This window comes from Prunus mume, linkage group LG5 (genome assembly GCF_029339155.1).
Source record: "Prunus mume cultivar Tortuosa linkage group LG5, ASM2933915v1, whole genome shotgun sequence".
In the NCBI taxonomy this organism is placed as follows: Eukaryota; Viridiplantae; Streptophyta; class Magnoliopsida; order Rosales; family Rosaceae; genus Prunus; species Prunus mume.
In genome coordinates, this window is record NC_142702.1 from 25828803 (window position 1) to 25843397 (window position 14595).

General features: G+C 37.2%; 2 protein-coding genes across 2 annotated transcripts; one reads left to right on the forward strand and one right to left on the reverse strand.

The window, feature by feature from the left end:
- Nucleotides 1–4718: 4718 nt before the first annotated feature.
- LOC103332676 (pumilio homolog 1-like) lies at nucleotides 4719–12772 on the forward strand. The gene is made up of 9 exons (XM_008235426.2): nucleotides 4719–5822; nucleotides 6765–8320; nucleotides 8410–8551; nucleotides 8703–8810; nucleotides 9293–9505; nucleotides 9643–9753; nucleotides 10504–10698; nucleotides 11510–11684; nucleotides 12355–12772. Exons 1-9 carry the CDS (start codon nucleotides 5184–5186, stop codon nucleotides 12396–12398), a joined length of 3183 nt encoding a protein of 1060 aa, XP_008233648.2. The 5' UTR covers nucleotides 4719–5183; the 3' UTR covers nucleotides 12399–12772.
- A 371-nt stretch (nucleotides 12773–13143) lies between these two features.
- On the reverse strand, nucleotides 13144–14231 carry LOC103332708 (thaumatin-like protein). Its single transcript, XM_008235452.3, has 2 exons — nucleotides 14042–14231; nucleotides 13144–13965 (listed from the first exon to the last, which is right to left on the reverse strand). Exons 1-2 carry the CDS (start codon nucleotides 14097–14099, stop codon nucleotides 13283–13285), a joined length of 741 nt encoding a protein of 246 aa, XP_008233674.1. The 5' UTR covers nucleotides 14100–14231; the 3' UTR covers nucleotides 13144–13282.
- Nucleotides 14232–14595: the final 364 nt, after the last annotated feature.

Below are 14595 nucleotides of genomic sequence, written 5' to 3' on the forward strand. Positions count from 1 at the left end.
GAATTAGTTTATCGGTTTACAACTACCCTGCTTTATATAAGTACTCTCTGATCAGTCTATCTCCCTCTAAATAATTTATTCGTTTTGGGTTTTGAGTGGATGTATCTGCAAAGAAAAAAGTTGAATACGCCACGTAATTAAATACACACACAAAAGATCGATTACTTAACCCCAACAACTTGGGGTGACGTGGACTTTTTGTGACACGAAGTCCATTTGTGCACACCTAAAAAGTAGGTCTGAACTTTGGGCCTTTAGGTCACTGACTTTTCGCTCATAACGTGAGGAGCAAACGTGTTGTTCGGTTAAATCTTCCTATATAAGGTTTTGCAAAAAGTTTCTGTGATCTGTTTAGTGTTGCATGGGGATTAAGATCAGCTGGGTGGCTGCCTGCCTGCCTGCCTGATTCGGAAATTTCTGGGAAATTTCGGTTTTGATTGGGTCTTGCCACGTTTTAGATTTTGCTATATATAGTTCTTTATGGGTACGTTTTTCCTTTTTTTGGTCGAAGTATGGAGTTTCTGCTTTTCCCATTATGGAGATTAAGGATTGAAATAAGAATATGACATTGTACGAATTTCCTTTTTCTACTCTTTTTTGGTGTAAACTAGGTATACGAGGTGCATAAATAATGAAAAAACATAAAATTAAAGATTTTCATGAATAGTTTAAGGTTAGAAATCAAGTAACAATCGGATACGAGGTGCTTCGATTACGATATCCTTTCTGATCATGAGCAATCTTTTGGGATTTTGTTTATTTTAGTGGCAATGTATCTTTCACTTTGGCAAGCACCGCAATTCGATTGCAAAGTTTTCAAAATCACGGGAGTCTTAAAAATGATTTAGGCAATCTCTCATACTGAATCTCAAAACAAGCTGCATGCATGTGATGTGGTGACTTTTTGGCTGTCACATGCATGGCATTGGCAAAGCTTGCAAGAGGAATTCAAAACCTAGCCATTTGCCATCTCCAGCCTTCCTTCTGCCGTGGTGTGTATGTTGCTCAACCTCTCCGGTAATATCACACGCTTCTGTTTAATTATTTATACGCAAATTCTACCAAACAAACCGCTGGTTAATTTTCTTTTGCTTTATCAGATTGACACGGAAAACTTCTGCTACAGGTTAGGTAAGGTTGGTTTGAAGATGAAAACACAAACAGTTTGCAAGATGAACCCAAATCAAGAAGGTGTTAGCAGAATAAATGTTCAATTGGTTCAAATTCTTAAGCCCAAAATTGGCCTAACAAAGACAGGCCGGCCGGGCCTTGAAAGAGGGAAGCTTTTAGCCCAAGCCAACTTGACCTACTGTAGGTATGAGCATGATCTTTCCTGACGTGCAATGGTGCAAACGTGCAAGTTGACACAATGGATGGCCTAAAGCAAGCTGACATACCGATGGTGGACAAATTCATCACATTACATAGCAGAAGTTGATAACAGTGTCATTTCATCATAGTTATTGAAACCGAAATAATAAAAATACATTATTGACACTTCAAAAAAGTTATTTTAAATTTATTACGGTTCGATTATTTAATTACGGTTCGAGAAAGAAAACAAACCTAACAGTCAGCAGCGGCAGTAGCAATCAAAAGAATGATTTACCTAACCTTATATATTTACCACAACAAGGATAATATATTTATGGGAAACATACATGCACATCAGCCATGAATTGCGCTTGCCAAATTTCGAGGTTATGCCTCACCTCTCATCTATTCATTTTATTTATATTTTTATGATTTATCTGTTCCTCTGTTTGTTTAAAATATAAATTATCTGTATACGAGTTGACACTGAAATATCGGAATGAAATATAACATAAATAAAAGGGGATATTTTCTTTTTCTTTTTAGTTTCTATATATAATTTTCTTTTTGGGGCATGCTTAAGCACAATTAAGGTTCTTGGGTTTAATCCAGGAACTGCAGACAGATTAATAGTTTTATTTGATAACAACGTACGTGGACTGCATATTAATGATTCATGGAGAAGCAAAGCAGAGACAAGTCACGTGACTGAGAGGCCACACAGGACATGTCTGCAAAATCATCGTTATCCACTGGTTTCTGCAAAACATGTAAACAAATTGCGGCTGACATAATCACAAAACTAACATTGTCGCCATTATAAATAAACATGCTTTCTGTATATTATATTAAAAGAAGCAAAAAGAAAAGGCATCTTCTTTGCCCGTGGTTTGGGGCGTCTGTGTGGTAGCTGGTTTCGGCTGCATTCACTGGAGTTTATTCTGTTAGCTTTTTATAGTGGGTGGCAGTATTAGCCAAAGTTTTAAATAAGCTAATCATCATTCTATTATAAATTTTATTGATGCTAAAGTTTAGTTTAATTTTTATATTCCACCGGGGCAAGTTGAGATCGGTTTTATTTAGGGTTGGTTGAAGTTGTGAGGAATGGTGAGATAATGAGTTACGTTTAGGATATGTCTATGACTCGATAATGGGTTACGTTTAGGATATGTCAATGACTCAATCTTTCTCAAGTGTAACAAAAAAATAAATCTTCTAAAGGCATCAAACTGACCATTAGAGTGACATCAATGTGGTTTTGAATAACAATCTTTCGATGTTTTTGTTAAAAAGGTTGTCTAAAACTAGCTTAGCAAAAGTTTTAAGCCTATCAAGTACTAGTGTGTGTATAACTGAAGAGTTCTTGGGGAAGCTTATATACAAGCTTTGGGTGATTAGTGCCTTTATTATCTCTTGATGGCTATTAGTTTTCCTCACCAAATAATCAATTGTTCTTATTAATTTGTTGCCTAACTAAATCTTACCCACCATTATGAATGTGCCAAACAATTTCATTCATTTCAGAACAAGTACTTGGCTCATTATTACTGTGGTTGAGATGGTTTGGTAAGGAAGCCCCAAGCTTAAATGCACCATTCAAAAAATCTCCTTCAACATTTTTTTGTGTGGACATTTCCTGTTGAGAAATGCGATAATATATTAAACTCATACACACTACATGGTGCTACAAACCTATGACTCGAACCAAAAACCTTGCTTGGAGGAACAATTACTCCAACCACTACACTAGTGAGTCTTTTGCAATATTTTTTTTCTTTTAAGTGAAACTATATTTTGTACCCAATCATTGTAATTACATGCTCTTTTGTGTCTGTGTACTAAATTTAGGTTATCCTTTTGCAGGAACAGAGGAAGAAGTTACTGCTTATAGTTCTACAAAAGCTATGGATTCTGTCAAATATGTTGCTGTGTTTGTTGTTCAGTGTGCGATAAAAGTGTCTATATTTAAGGGGGCAGTTATAAAGTCTAAACGAATTTTATTTTCTACATTTTAAATACGTAAAATGTAATAATTTGATTTAACACGTGCCGAGTTTAAGTGTGTGAGATAAAATTGTCTACATATATGTTAAATGCGGTTAGAAAAAACTGAAAGAATCTTCCTTTCTACAATTTAAATACACAATTATATATACTAATTTGATATAAGAAGCGCCGAGTTTAAGCGTGCGAGACAAAGTGTATATATGTTGGGCACAATCACAAAGTGTGAAAAAAATCTTGTTTTATACACCTTTTAAATTGTCACATGTACTAAATTGATGCCGAGTTTAAACTTATGGATGCCAACCAATCCGATCTTCTATGTGACATACAACATATTGTCTAGGTTTTATAAAGATCATAACCTTAAAAAGAAAAAACCAGATTCATACATTTCATTTTTTTCATTGTCTGAAAAATTAAATTAGGGTTTCATAAGCCAGTCAAAGTGAAATTCTAATACTCATTGTGGTTAGGTGGTTACTTTTGTTTTCTTGCTTGTTGTCACTATTATTATATATTTTCGCCCTTAAATTAAGTAATTCAATGTCTTATGTCATTAATTATATGCGTGATAAACTAATTAGGAATGAATTACCAAAAGAAAATCAAAATCTCACGTATACTTTATTTTACTTCTTATGCGGAGAGGATCTCCCATTTAAGTTGGTCTAGTTTTTTATTTTATTTTATTTTTTCTCTTGTTGTTTGTTTATTTATTTAAATTCCAATATATTAATTACATCAAAATTAGGATTTTTTTATATTTAAATAAGATCAAAATTATGATTTGGAAACTATATGTTTGGTAAATTTGGTATAAATTCTTCACCTTACTCATTGTTTTTAGTACCATGCGGATCTTTACCAGCATCCCAACACAATGTAGAGACCTATCAATTTAATCCACATAGAAAGTTGATATTGACTTTCTTTTTGGATCTAATCACAATCACCTTCCTATTTTTTTGGTTTCAAATTCTTGACAAAATCTTTAAAGAAAATCCCTTGATGACTTTGTAAATATTTAAAAGTATAACATAATATATATTTGTAAAAAAAGTGTAACATATATTGATTCCCACATTTTTTTTTAATTCTGAAAACCTAATTCTCACAATAAAGAGATTTCCATAACGATGAAGATACAGATTATCATTCCTAAAAAAGAAAAGAAATTAAATGCAGAATGCAAAAACCGAGAATTATGATTTATTATTATTTTTGGGTCCAAAGAGAATTTATGATATGATTTATACATCCGTATAAGCCTAGCGCAATCTCTACTGCAGATTTGACATTTCCTTCCAAATACAAGACACCAAAACAAAAATAAATAAATAACGTGCGTATTAAAACCTTGAATTCAATTATAAAAAAACTTTAATCCAATGCAAACAGGTAGCAGCGCAGCAGTTAGACGATGAAATAGAACCCTAAAAGACATCTTTGTATGAACATATCCTGACCGTCACTTCTCATATCCTACGGCTCAGAATTTCCCACTGCTTGTGCTTATCATTGCCCTCTTTCTCACTTCACTGTCTCCCTCCCTCTTTCTTTTCTCTCTTTGTAAAAATGGCTGAATCCATATTTGATCATCTCAGCGCAATCCGATCCTCGTCTTACTGATTATATAATCCATACTCGGCGTTAAAAAGAACCAATCTTTTTACTTTCAGTGCAAAATTTTGAGATATGGGTTCGTAGTTTTTGATCAGAAAAATCGTTTTATCCTAAGCTTTAGGAACAATCCCATTTGGTTTTTAGCAGTTTTAAGCTAAACCCAAGCTGAAAGTTTTGATTTTTCTTCAGTTTCACTGTTTATATTCATATTTTGATGATTTTTTATTGTGATATATGACATGGTCACCGATACTTATTCGAAGATGATGTCCGAGATGTCAATGCGTTCCATGTTGAAGAGCGGCGAAGATTTGAGTATGTTGATTCGCGAACAGAGGCGTCAACACGAAGCAAGTGAGCGAGAGAAGGAGGAGCTCAATCTGTACAGAAGTGGGTCGGCCCCACCCACAGTCGAAGGCTCGTTAAACGCGGTTGGGGGCTTGTTCGAGGACTCGGCGCTGTCGGGTTTCACGAAGAACGGCAGCAAAGGCTTTGCGACCGAAGAGGAGCTTCGTGCCGATCCAGCTTATGTGACTTACTACTATTCCAATGTGAATCTCAATCCGCGGCTTCCGCCGCCGCTGGTTTCGAAGGAGGACTGGCGTTTTGCGCAGCGGTTCCAAGGCGGGGGCGGTGGAGGTGGAGGTGGAGGTTCGGCTGTTGGAGGCATTGGAGATAGGAGGATTGGAGGTAGGAGTGGTGGCGAAGGTGGGGATGTGAACAGGTCACTTTTCTCGGTGCAGCCAGGGGTTGGAGGGAAGGAGGAGAATGGGGTGGCCGGGAGGAAGGCTCCGGCGGAGTGGGGCGGTGATGGGTTGATTGGGTTGCCGGGGTTGGGACTTGGGAGTAGGCAGAAGAGTATTGCAGAGATCATTCAGGTGAATTGTTAGTGAATTTTGTTGCTTTAACTGTTTTATATAATAAACTTTTTATCTTGAATGTTGTTTGCTATTGGAAAAATTAGATGCACTCCTGTAAGTGTTTCTGTTTGTAATGATAGTGTGATAAGTTTTGCCTACTGGTTTCAAGTGATTATTTTTCATCTCTAATTTATGTGTTTTACATGGGCTAAGTCTTTATGTCATTCATTAGATGATTTACTCGATATCTGGTTCAGCTCCTCTGAGCAGGGTGCGCCTTTTGGTTATACCCATGAAGTGGAAGGAATCCATGAATTAGTGCCCTTGACAGTGGTTTCTCTCAATTGTCAGCTGAATAATTCCATGAGATGGAGGTGCTCATTGGGTTGAGGAATTGAACTAGTTCTTCTGACACTAGCTCAGTTTTCTTAAATTATTAGCCTTTATGCTGTTGATATTGATATTGGGTTTTCAGTCATGCTATAATCTTGCTTCTTAAGTATAGTTTTCATTCTTTGCATAAATGTCTCACCAATAGAATGTAAACTTAATTGGAATGGAACCCGTTGCTGCTTATGTGGAATGCTGGAGGTATTTGGATCTAGTTTAGGTGATTGATGTTTGCTTCTTGCTCTACACTTTGTCTTGCATATGTAGATGCATATTTGAAACTTTATATTAGCATGTAGAATGTGAATGTGGTTACAAGTTATAACTATATATAAATTGAATTTTATTACATTTTCTGGTTATTTTTACTTGTGTTTTTCATGATTAGAGTTGATTTAAACCTTCACTTATTTTGGTTGGTTGGTAGATCTGCTCTTATGGTCTTTTTGTTGTATACTTCCTTTCCTGGTCAAGTTTGATTGTCTGCTACAATTTTTGTAAAATAAATTGAGTTTGTATTTCTTTTTTGGCACAAAGCTGCTGTGTAAAACGTTTGGTATTTCAATGCAGGATGATATACATAATACAAATGTCTCAAGGCACCCTTCTCGTCCAGCTAGCCGGAATGCATTTGATGATGGTGTTGAAACTTCAGAAACCCAGTTTGCTCATATGCATCGTGATTTGGCATCTATAGATGCTTTGCGTTCTGGTGGAAATAAGCAGGGAATGTCTGCTGTCCAGAATGTCGGCTCATCGGGTTCTCATACATATGCTTCTGCTCTGGGTGCTTCATTGTCAAGAAGCACGACCCCAGACCCTCAGCTTATAGCTAGGGCTCCTAGTCCTCGGATTCCACCTGTTGGTGGAGGAAGGGCTTCCTCCATGGATAAAAAAATTGCCAATGGTCAAAACTCATTCAATGGTGCCTCACCCAATGTGAATGAGTCTGCAGATCTAGCAGCTGCTTTATCTGGTATGAACCTGTCGGCAAACGTCAGGATAGATGAAGAGAATCATGCACGCTCACAAATTCAACATGAAATTGATAATCACCATAACCTTTTTGATATTCAAGGTGATCGGAGCCATATGAAACAAAATTCGTATTTGAATAAGCCTGATTCTGGGAATTTTCATTTGCATTCTGTTTCCCAATCTTCTAAAAACTCTTATCAGAATATGGGAAGAGGCAGTGGATTTGGGAGGGATCTGAACCACCCTTCATATATGTCTGATGATCCAGTTGAAATTAATAATCCCGCTGCATCTGCTAACTCATACTTAAGGGGACCTGTGCCAGGTCTTAATGGCCGAGGAAGCTCATTCTCCCAGTATCAGAATGTAGACAGTACCTCGTTTCCTAACTATGGCTTGGGTGGGTATTCTGTTAGTCCTTCGTCTCCATCCATGATGGGAAATCCACTTGGTAATGGTAGTTTACCACCCTTATTTGAAAATGCTGCTGCTGCATCTGCAATGGGTGGCTTGGACTCTGGAGCATTTGGAGGAGGTATGTCTCTAGGACCAAATTTGTTGGCAGCAGCTGCTGAATTGCAGAATATGAACAGGCTTGGAAATCACACTGCTGGGAGTGCTGTCCAGGTGCCCATGATGGACCCATTGTATCTTCAGTACGTGAGATCAAATGAATATGCTGCTGCCCAGGTTGCAGCCTTGAATGACCCCACAAAAGATAGGGAAGGCATGGGTAATATGTATATGGATTTACTGGGTTTGCAAAAAGCTTATCTGGGGCAATTGCTTTCGCCTCAAAAATCACAATTTGGTGTTCCCTACATTGGTAAGTCTGGTAGCTTGAATCATGGTTACTACGGAAGTCCAGCATATGGGCTTGGCATGTCTTATTCTGGAACAGCATTGGGTGGCCCCCTTCTTCCAAACTCTCCTGTTGGACCGGGTAGTCCTGCCAGGCACAGTGATCGGAACTTGCGTTTTTCTTCTGGGATGAGGAACATGGGTGGAGGTCTCATGGGACCTTGGCACTCTGAAACTGGTGGAAATTTTGATGAAAATTTTGCTTCCACTTTACTAGATGAGTTCAAGAGCAATAAGACTAAATGTTTTGAACTTTCAGAGATTGCAGGGCATGTTGTTGAGTTCAGGTATATATTTGTTGCTGTTTCTTTAAAAACTTATGCCTTTTACCCATCCAGATCTCCAGGGATTAAGTCACTCATATTTCCTTGAACAGTGCCGACCAGTATGGAAGTCGGTTTATTCAACAGAAACTTGAAACTGCCACAGGCGAAGAAAAGAACATGGTCTTTGATGAAATAATGCCCCAAGCCCTTTCTCTAATGACCGATGTGTTTGGTAATTATGTGATTCAGAAGGTACTTTGTCCTGTTTAGATTGATTTGCCTTTATGTGCCAATTCCATGTGTTCTTTTGTATTAGCATGTTCATAATATGCTTTGGTTAAGTGGTTGATAAAAAATGTGGAATATTTCTTCCCTATGACTGAATTTTTCACTCTGAGTTCAGTTTTTTGAGCATGGAACTGCATCACAAATAAGAGAACTTGCTGACCAGCTCACTGGGCATGTGCTGACCCTTAGCCTTCAAATGTATGGCTGTCGAGTGATCCAGAAGGTATGTTCAGTTAGTTTGCCAAAGTTCTGACAGTTACCTGTCATATTGATATTTCCTGCATGTTTTACTTTCTGGCTTTCCTACAAAAGCAGGAGGGTTACCTTCTACATTTTTGTATCATAATGTGTTATGCGATACCGGCTAATTATGTTATCTAATATGTTTGGGGGTCTTCTTAGAAATTATTTGTGAGAAACTAAACTTTTGGGTTTTACTCTGGGAAAATTATTTTCTCAAGTTTGAATTTCATGAGTCACAATGGATGAACTCGTTGCTCTTGTACTTCCAGGGAAGTGGAATACAGCTTAATAGATTAAATCGTATAAGTTGAAAGAAAAACATTACTTCCATAATTATACAGATATTTTTTTCCCCGTAGTTTTCGGGGAAAATGTAAATGAAATTGTACACCATTGACGGGTACAGATATCCATCATATTGCATTGAACTCGGTTTTCATGTGCTTCCATTTTACTGTTCAGGCTATAGAAGTTGTTGAGCTGGACCAGCAGACTAAAATGGTAGGTGAACTGGATGGCCATGTTATGCGTTGTGTTCGTGATCAAAATGGGAACCATGTCGTCCAGAAGTGTATTGAATGTGTACCTGAAGATGCCATCCAGTTTGTTGTTTCAACTTTTTATGATCAAGTCGTGACACTGTCAACTCATCCATATGGTTGTCGTGTCATACAGGTTAAGAACTGCTCCATTTTCTGAAACATGTTCATGTTTGCGCATCTACTAATCATATCAGTTGGATAGGTTGAAGATGAATCATTATCAATGCAACTGTTGCGATTCTGAATGGTATAATAACTTTGATGTAACAGAGAGTTTTGGAGCACTGCCATGACCCCAGAACGCAGCAAATAATGATGGATGAGATTCTGCAGTCTGTTTGCATTTTGGCACAAGACCAATATGGAAATTATGTTGTACAGGTTTGTCACATTTCTGAGAAACTTTTTTCACTCCAGTTTCTTATTGTCGAAGAAAATAATCCCACCGTGGTTAGATACAGTCTGTTTTTTAAGTATCAAATGGACCTTCACTTAATCTACTAAGTTTCTTCGTTAGATGCTAACTTGGTACTTATTTAATGTAGTATAAAGGTTCAATTTGATTTCTCTCTAGACATCTCGGTCTTATCTTAAGCCCAATTTTTTTTTTGCCTCTTCATGCATTTGCGACTTCACTTAAATCCATTGTTGAACCTTAAGTTTCATACTTATAAAGGGACGGTTATTTGTCCATTAAATGGAGGGATTGAATGGAACTGAGGAATAATATGATTTCAGCTCCACTCCCCTCTCCCTACCAATTTAGTGTTTTCATATTTCTTTGCTTTGAGTTCTGTTTATACACCTTACTTGGTGTATTGGATGAGTTGATGCACCCTTACCTAATTGTTTCGTGATGTAATTTATTAGCTTTATATAGTAGACCTGCCTGTCTCTGATTTTGCCCCAATTTTACTTTCTTTACATTTCAGAGTATGTTTGCATTAACTAACTCACTCTTAACTGTAAAAACAAATAAGCTGTGACTACAACAGAACCAATGTGGTTACTATAAATTGTTTAGTTTGGGAATAATCATATATAGCCCCTGTCATGCTGTGTATGCTAAAATGCCTGTTTTATTCTTCTTTTACATTGAACTCAGTTAATTGATTGTGATTAATTTTACAGCATGTGCTGGAACATGGAAAACCACATGAACGATCAGCTATCATTAAGGAACTAACTGGCCAGATTGTTCAAATGAGCCAGCAAAAATTTGCGTCAAATGTTATAGAAAAGTGTTTAAGTTTTGGAACTCTTGCTGAACGCCAGGCCCTTGTAACTGAGATGCTCGGTACCACTGATGAAAATGAACCCCTTCAGGTTTGCTACTGATCTATGTGCATTTTGTCTCTCTAAATTTTAGTGTGCATTGGTGAATGTATTCTTTTATTGTTGTATAGCTCTCTTTATTTTTGATTCTTTAACTCTTTTGTCTCAACTTGCAATCTTCAAATATACTCTGGCCAAGTTTGCATCTGAAGAATGGGTTTCCTGAACATGCAATTGTCTCTAACTTTTGGTTCTTTTATGATAATACTGTTACATTGTGAAGTAACATTTCTATACAATTTTCAAGCTCTTATGTTTACTATTTATGCTTATGCGGTTACCTGAAATGGTGGTCTCTTAAAATGACCTTGTGAATACATTGGAATACTAGTGAACTCGTTGGGCTTTCTTCCAGCTGTTATCTTCAGTTCTCTTATCAATAGCTATCATGTGTGTTATATCATATGGCAGATAAAAGTTATAACTATTATATCTAACATTCTCAGTGACGGTTGGCCTCATCCCAATCAATTACTTTTGGATCTAGCTGTCTTGCCAAAGTATTTGAATTGTAGCCCTAGTTTATAATAAAAGTACAAAAATGATAGCATGACTATTCAAAGATTGAGTTGTTTTAGAGCCCATCTTTTTCTGGTTAACATTGACTACTTTTCAAATGAATGGAGTGGCTGACTGGTTTACACACAACTTTTTAGAGCATTAAGCTTCTTCTCTTTGTTATTGTGAAATCTTTTGAATACTATGTTGTTCTGGGAAAATGATTTGCCAGGCTTTGGTTTTGTAAACGGGTGTATATGCGTAGTCTCATACTAGTTTCTGATTTTTGTTTGTTTGAATTTAGGCGATGATGAAGGACCAGTTTGCAAATTATGTTGTACAGAAAGTGCTGGAAACTTGTGACGATCAGCAACTTGAACTAATCCTTAACCGAATTAAGGTTCATCTGAATGCTCTGAAGAAGTATACTTATGGGAAGCATATAGTTGCACGTGTAGAGAAACTTGTTGCTGCTGGAGGTACTTTTTCCCTCACTTTCTCCTTTTGTCTTTTTTCTTGGTCTCCTTTTCTTTTCTTTACCTTTGCTGATACATAAATTAGTGCATCACTTGCGGATCGTTGATTCTCTAAATTTTCCTCAGCTTCATATTACAGTATGTTTATCAATTGATTAAACATCAATGTGCACCTCAAGTAAAAGTGCTCTACTGAACACTAATAAGAGACAAAGAATCTATGACACATCCTAACTTTATAGAAACTTTTTGTTTTTAAAATATATAATTTAATATCAAACTCTAAAAACCATACCTGTACATATTTATTGTCATTTAGGTGTTGAAGTAGACACGTTTGTTTCCTATTCAGTGTAGGATTCACTATTTGCCTTAGAATATCTTGACTTTCATGAATAGCATTTGGAATAGAAATGACATTTGATATCAATCCTACATCTCATAGTGATGCTTAAACACACGATACATGAAAATACTTATGAATCATCTTTTGGGTTTTCCCCCAATGCAAGAAGTTGATTGTTGTTTCTCATTGACATGCTGAAGAATGAACAATATAATTTTCTAGCATAATATGTAATGCCATTCCCTCTTCAAGTCTTTGGCTCTTATGCTACAGACATTTGAATCCCGACTGTCTTAATTAGCTAACAAGGTGCTCAATCTTTTGCAGAGAGGAGGATTAGCATTCTGGCTCCGCATGCTTCTGCTGCTTAGATGGGTCACGAGAATGAAGTTGTACAGCTAACTGAGGATAATATGAGCCCCTCTCTTTCTTTCATGTCTAGTGAAGTCTATGTATTGAGATGGATAAGGCGCAATGAAAATAAAGATTGTTGGTTGTACTTAAAACTGTACATTGTTAGTTTGAGGATATACCTTAGAGTAGTCGCGGCTCAGACGGTGAACGCACCTGAGGCCCCTGCAGAGGAGATAAATTTAGTGTACAAGTTTTAAGGGTGTAAAAAGCAAGGCGGTAGTAGAATTTGTGGTCGTGACTGTACAAATGTTACCAGGTGGAGTCCTCCATAAATTTTTTTGATGTATGGCATTGATTATTTTCTAACTAAGGAACTTTTTTCCCCCAAAAAGTAGCAAGCTGAGATTCTATTTCCAGATTTATTATGCCATGCTGTTGCATGAAATTTAATGCTTTTCCATGCTGATTTTCTTGATATTTTGAGCAGATATGTTGGAGGGAAAGAAAATTTCATGGCAAATTTGTTATGTTTGAGGCCAAACTAATTGGGGTTTTGAAGCTCCAATTGGTGATCGTTCCTCCTGCCTGAAATGGCATTATGAATTATTCTTGGGCTTTAATTGAGGCTCAATAAGGGGCAACAGGACCTGTTCTTTTTCCCTAAAACACTAGGCTTGTATAACTTTGAGTTTACTTTTTTTCTTTAGTTGAATCTTTGAATTAAACTGGAAAGAAACTGCAACCCCAAAAAAAAAGTGGAAAAAAGAGGAAAACTGGAACCATTATACCAAAAAACCAAGTGATGCATAGCACCAAAATTTAGTGCCAAGTTGCCAACAATACAAGAGCACCCCAAAACTACCCAGTATTTTGCCTTGGGCATGTTCTCTGCTCAAATAGATCATCCATGGTTAGGAGGACAAAATGTAATGACATAGCGAGGAGCTTTACAAGTCTTGAGCCCTGTAGAATCATCAAAGGCATAACTATAAGCCCTGGGACAAATAGCCTTAAAAAGATGACCAAAAACAGTTGGCTTGCAACTCTTTGGATCTGCAAACTCCCCTCGGCAGCAATACCTGTCTGAATTTGCAGCCAAACAAGCGCTCTTGCAGCCTACAACCTTCCCTTGTTTCATCACCACCAATGCAGATGGGCAGCAAACATTCAAGTCAGCCTCACAAGCAGCAACCCCACACCCCATCCTACCACCTATTGGCCTCATTGAAACCGGAACGTTGAACCCATCAACCAAACTCACATCATAGTAATGCAAGTCTGATTTGGAGGTCCCAAGTGTCATTTCAACTAGTGTGGCTGGAGGCACTCCACCAAGTCCCCTGCATTGTAAGAGGCCGGCGCAATCCCCTGTTTGGCATGAGCCTTTGCCTGTTTGTTCATCAAAGCAGCAGCCTTGCCTGCCCCATAGTCTTCCTGACCAGTTTTCGGGCACGTCAAGGACTAGCTGTTCCCCGCTGTGGAGATGGAAGCCGCCGCATTGAGGAGTTGGGTAGCCTGCAGTGCCAAGGATCCCGGGCCATATGCTCTCCTTGCAGTTGTTCACTATAATGAGTTGAGTTCCATCTGCAACAGAGATATAAATATTGTTAATCTAAGTTTTAGAAAACCACAGATTCTATGAGTGAAAAAGAGGGAGTACCTATGAAGGACAGGGAGATGAGAAAGCAGAGGAAGAAGAAGACTTGTGAGATTGGCATCTGAAATTGATATGACTGATGGAGATGGCTGGGATGTGCTGCTATTTCTCTGTGCGTTTATGATTCTACTACGTGTGGAAAAAAGAGAAAAGGAATTTCCTGCTTTGTCGCCAACATGGAAGGAGTGGTAACTTTAAGAACAACTGCACATGTAATAACGGTTTGCAAAGTTCAAGACTTGTAAATTTATATTTACTAGCCTTTTCGCGCGCTTCCTTGCCTGTGAGAGGTTTTTTTTTTTTTTTTTTTTTAATAAAAATTTTAAATTTATTTTAGAATAAAAAAAGATAATGGGTAGTTGTGTTTTATAAAAATAGGATCAATTATCTGATTTTTCTTTTAATTTTAATTTTTTTAAATATGAAAAAGTGTGAATTTACTATATTATCCTCATTTAATTAATAATTTTAATTCTTAATGTTTGCATTAACCAAGGGCATTTTTTGGTATTTTGAATGTTTCACAATTCTCTGCCTTTTGCTTTATATATATAGAT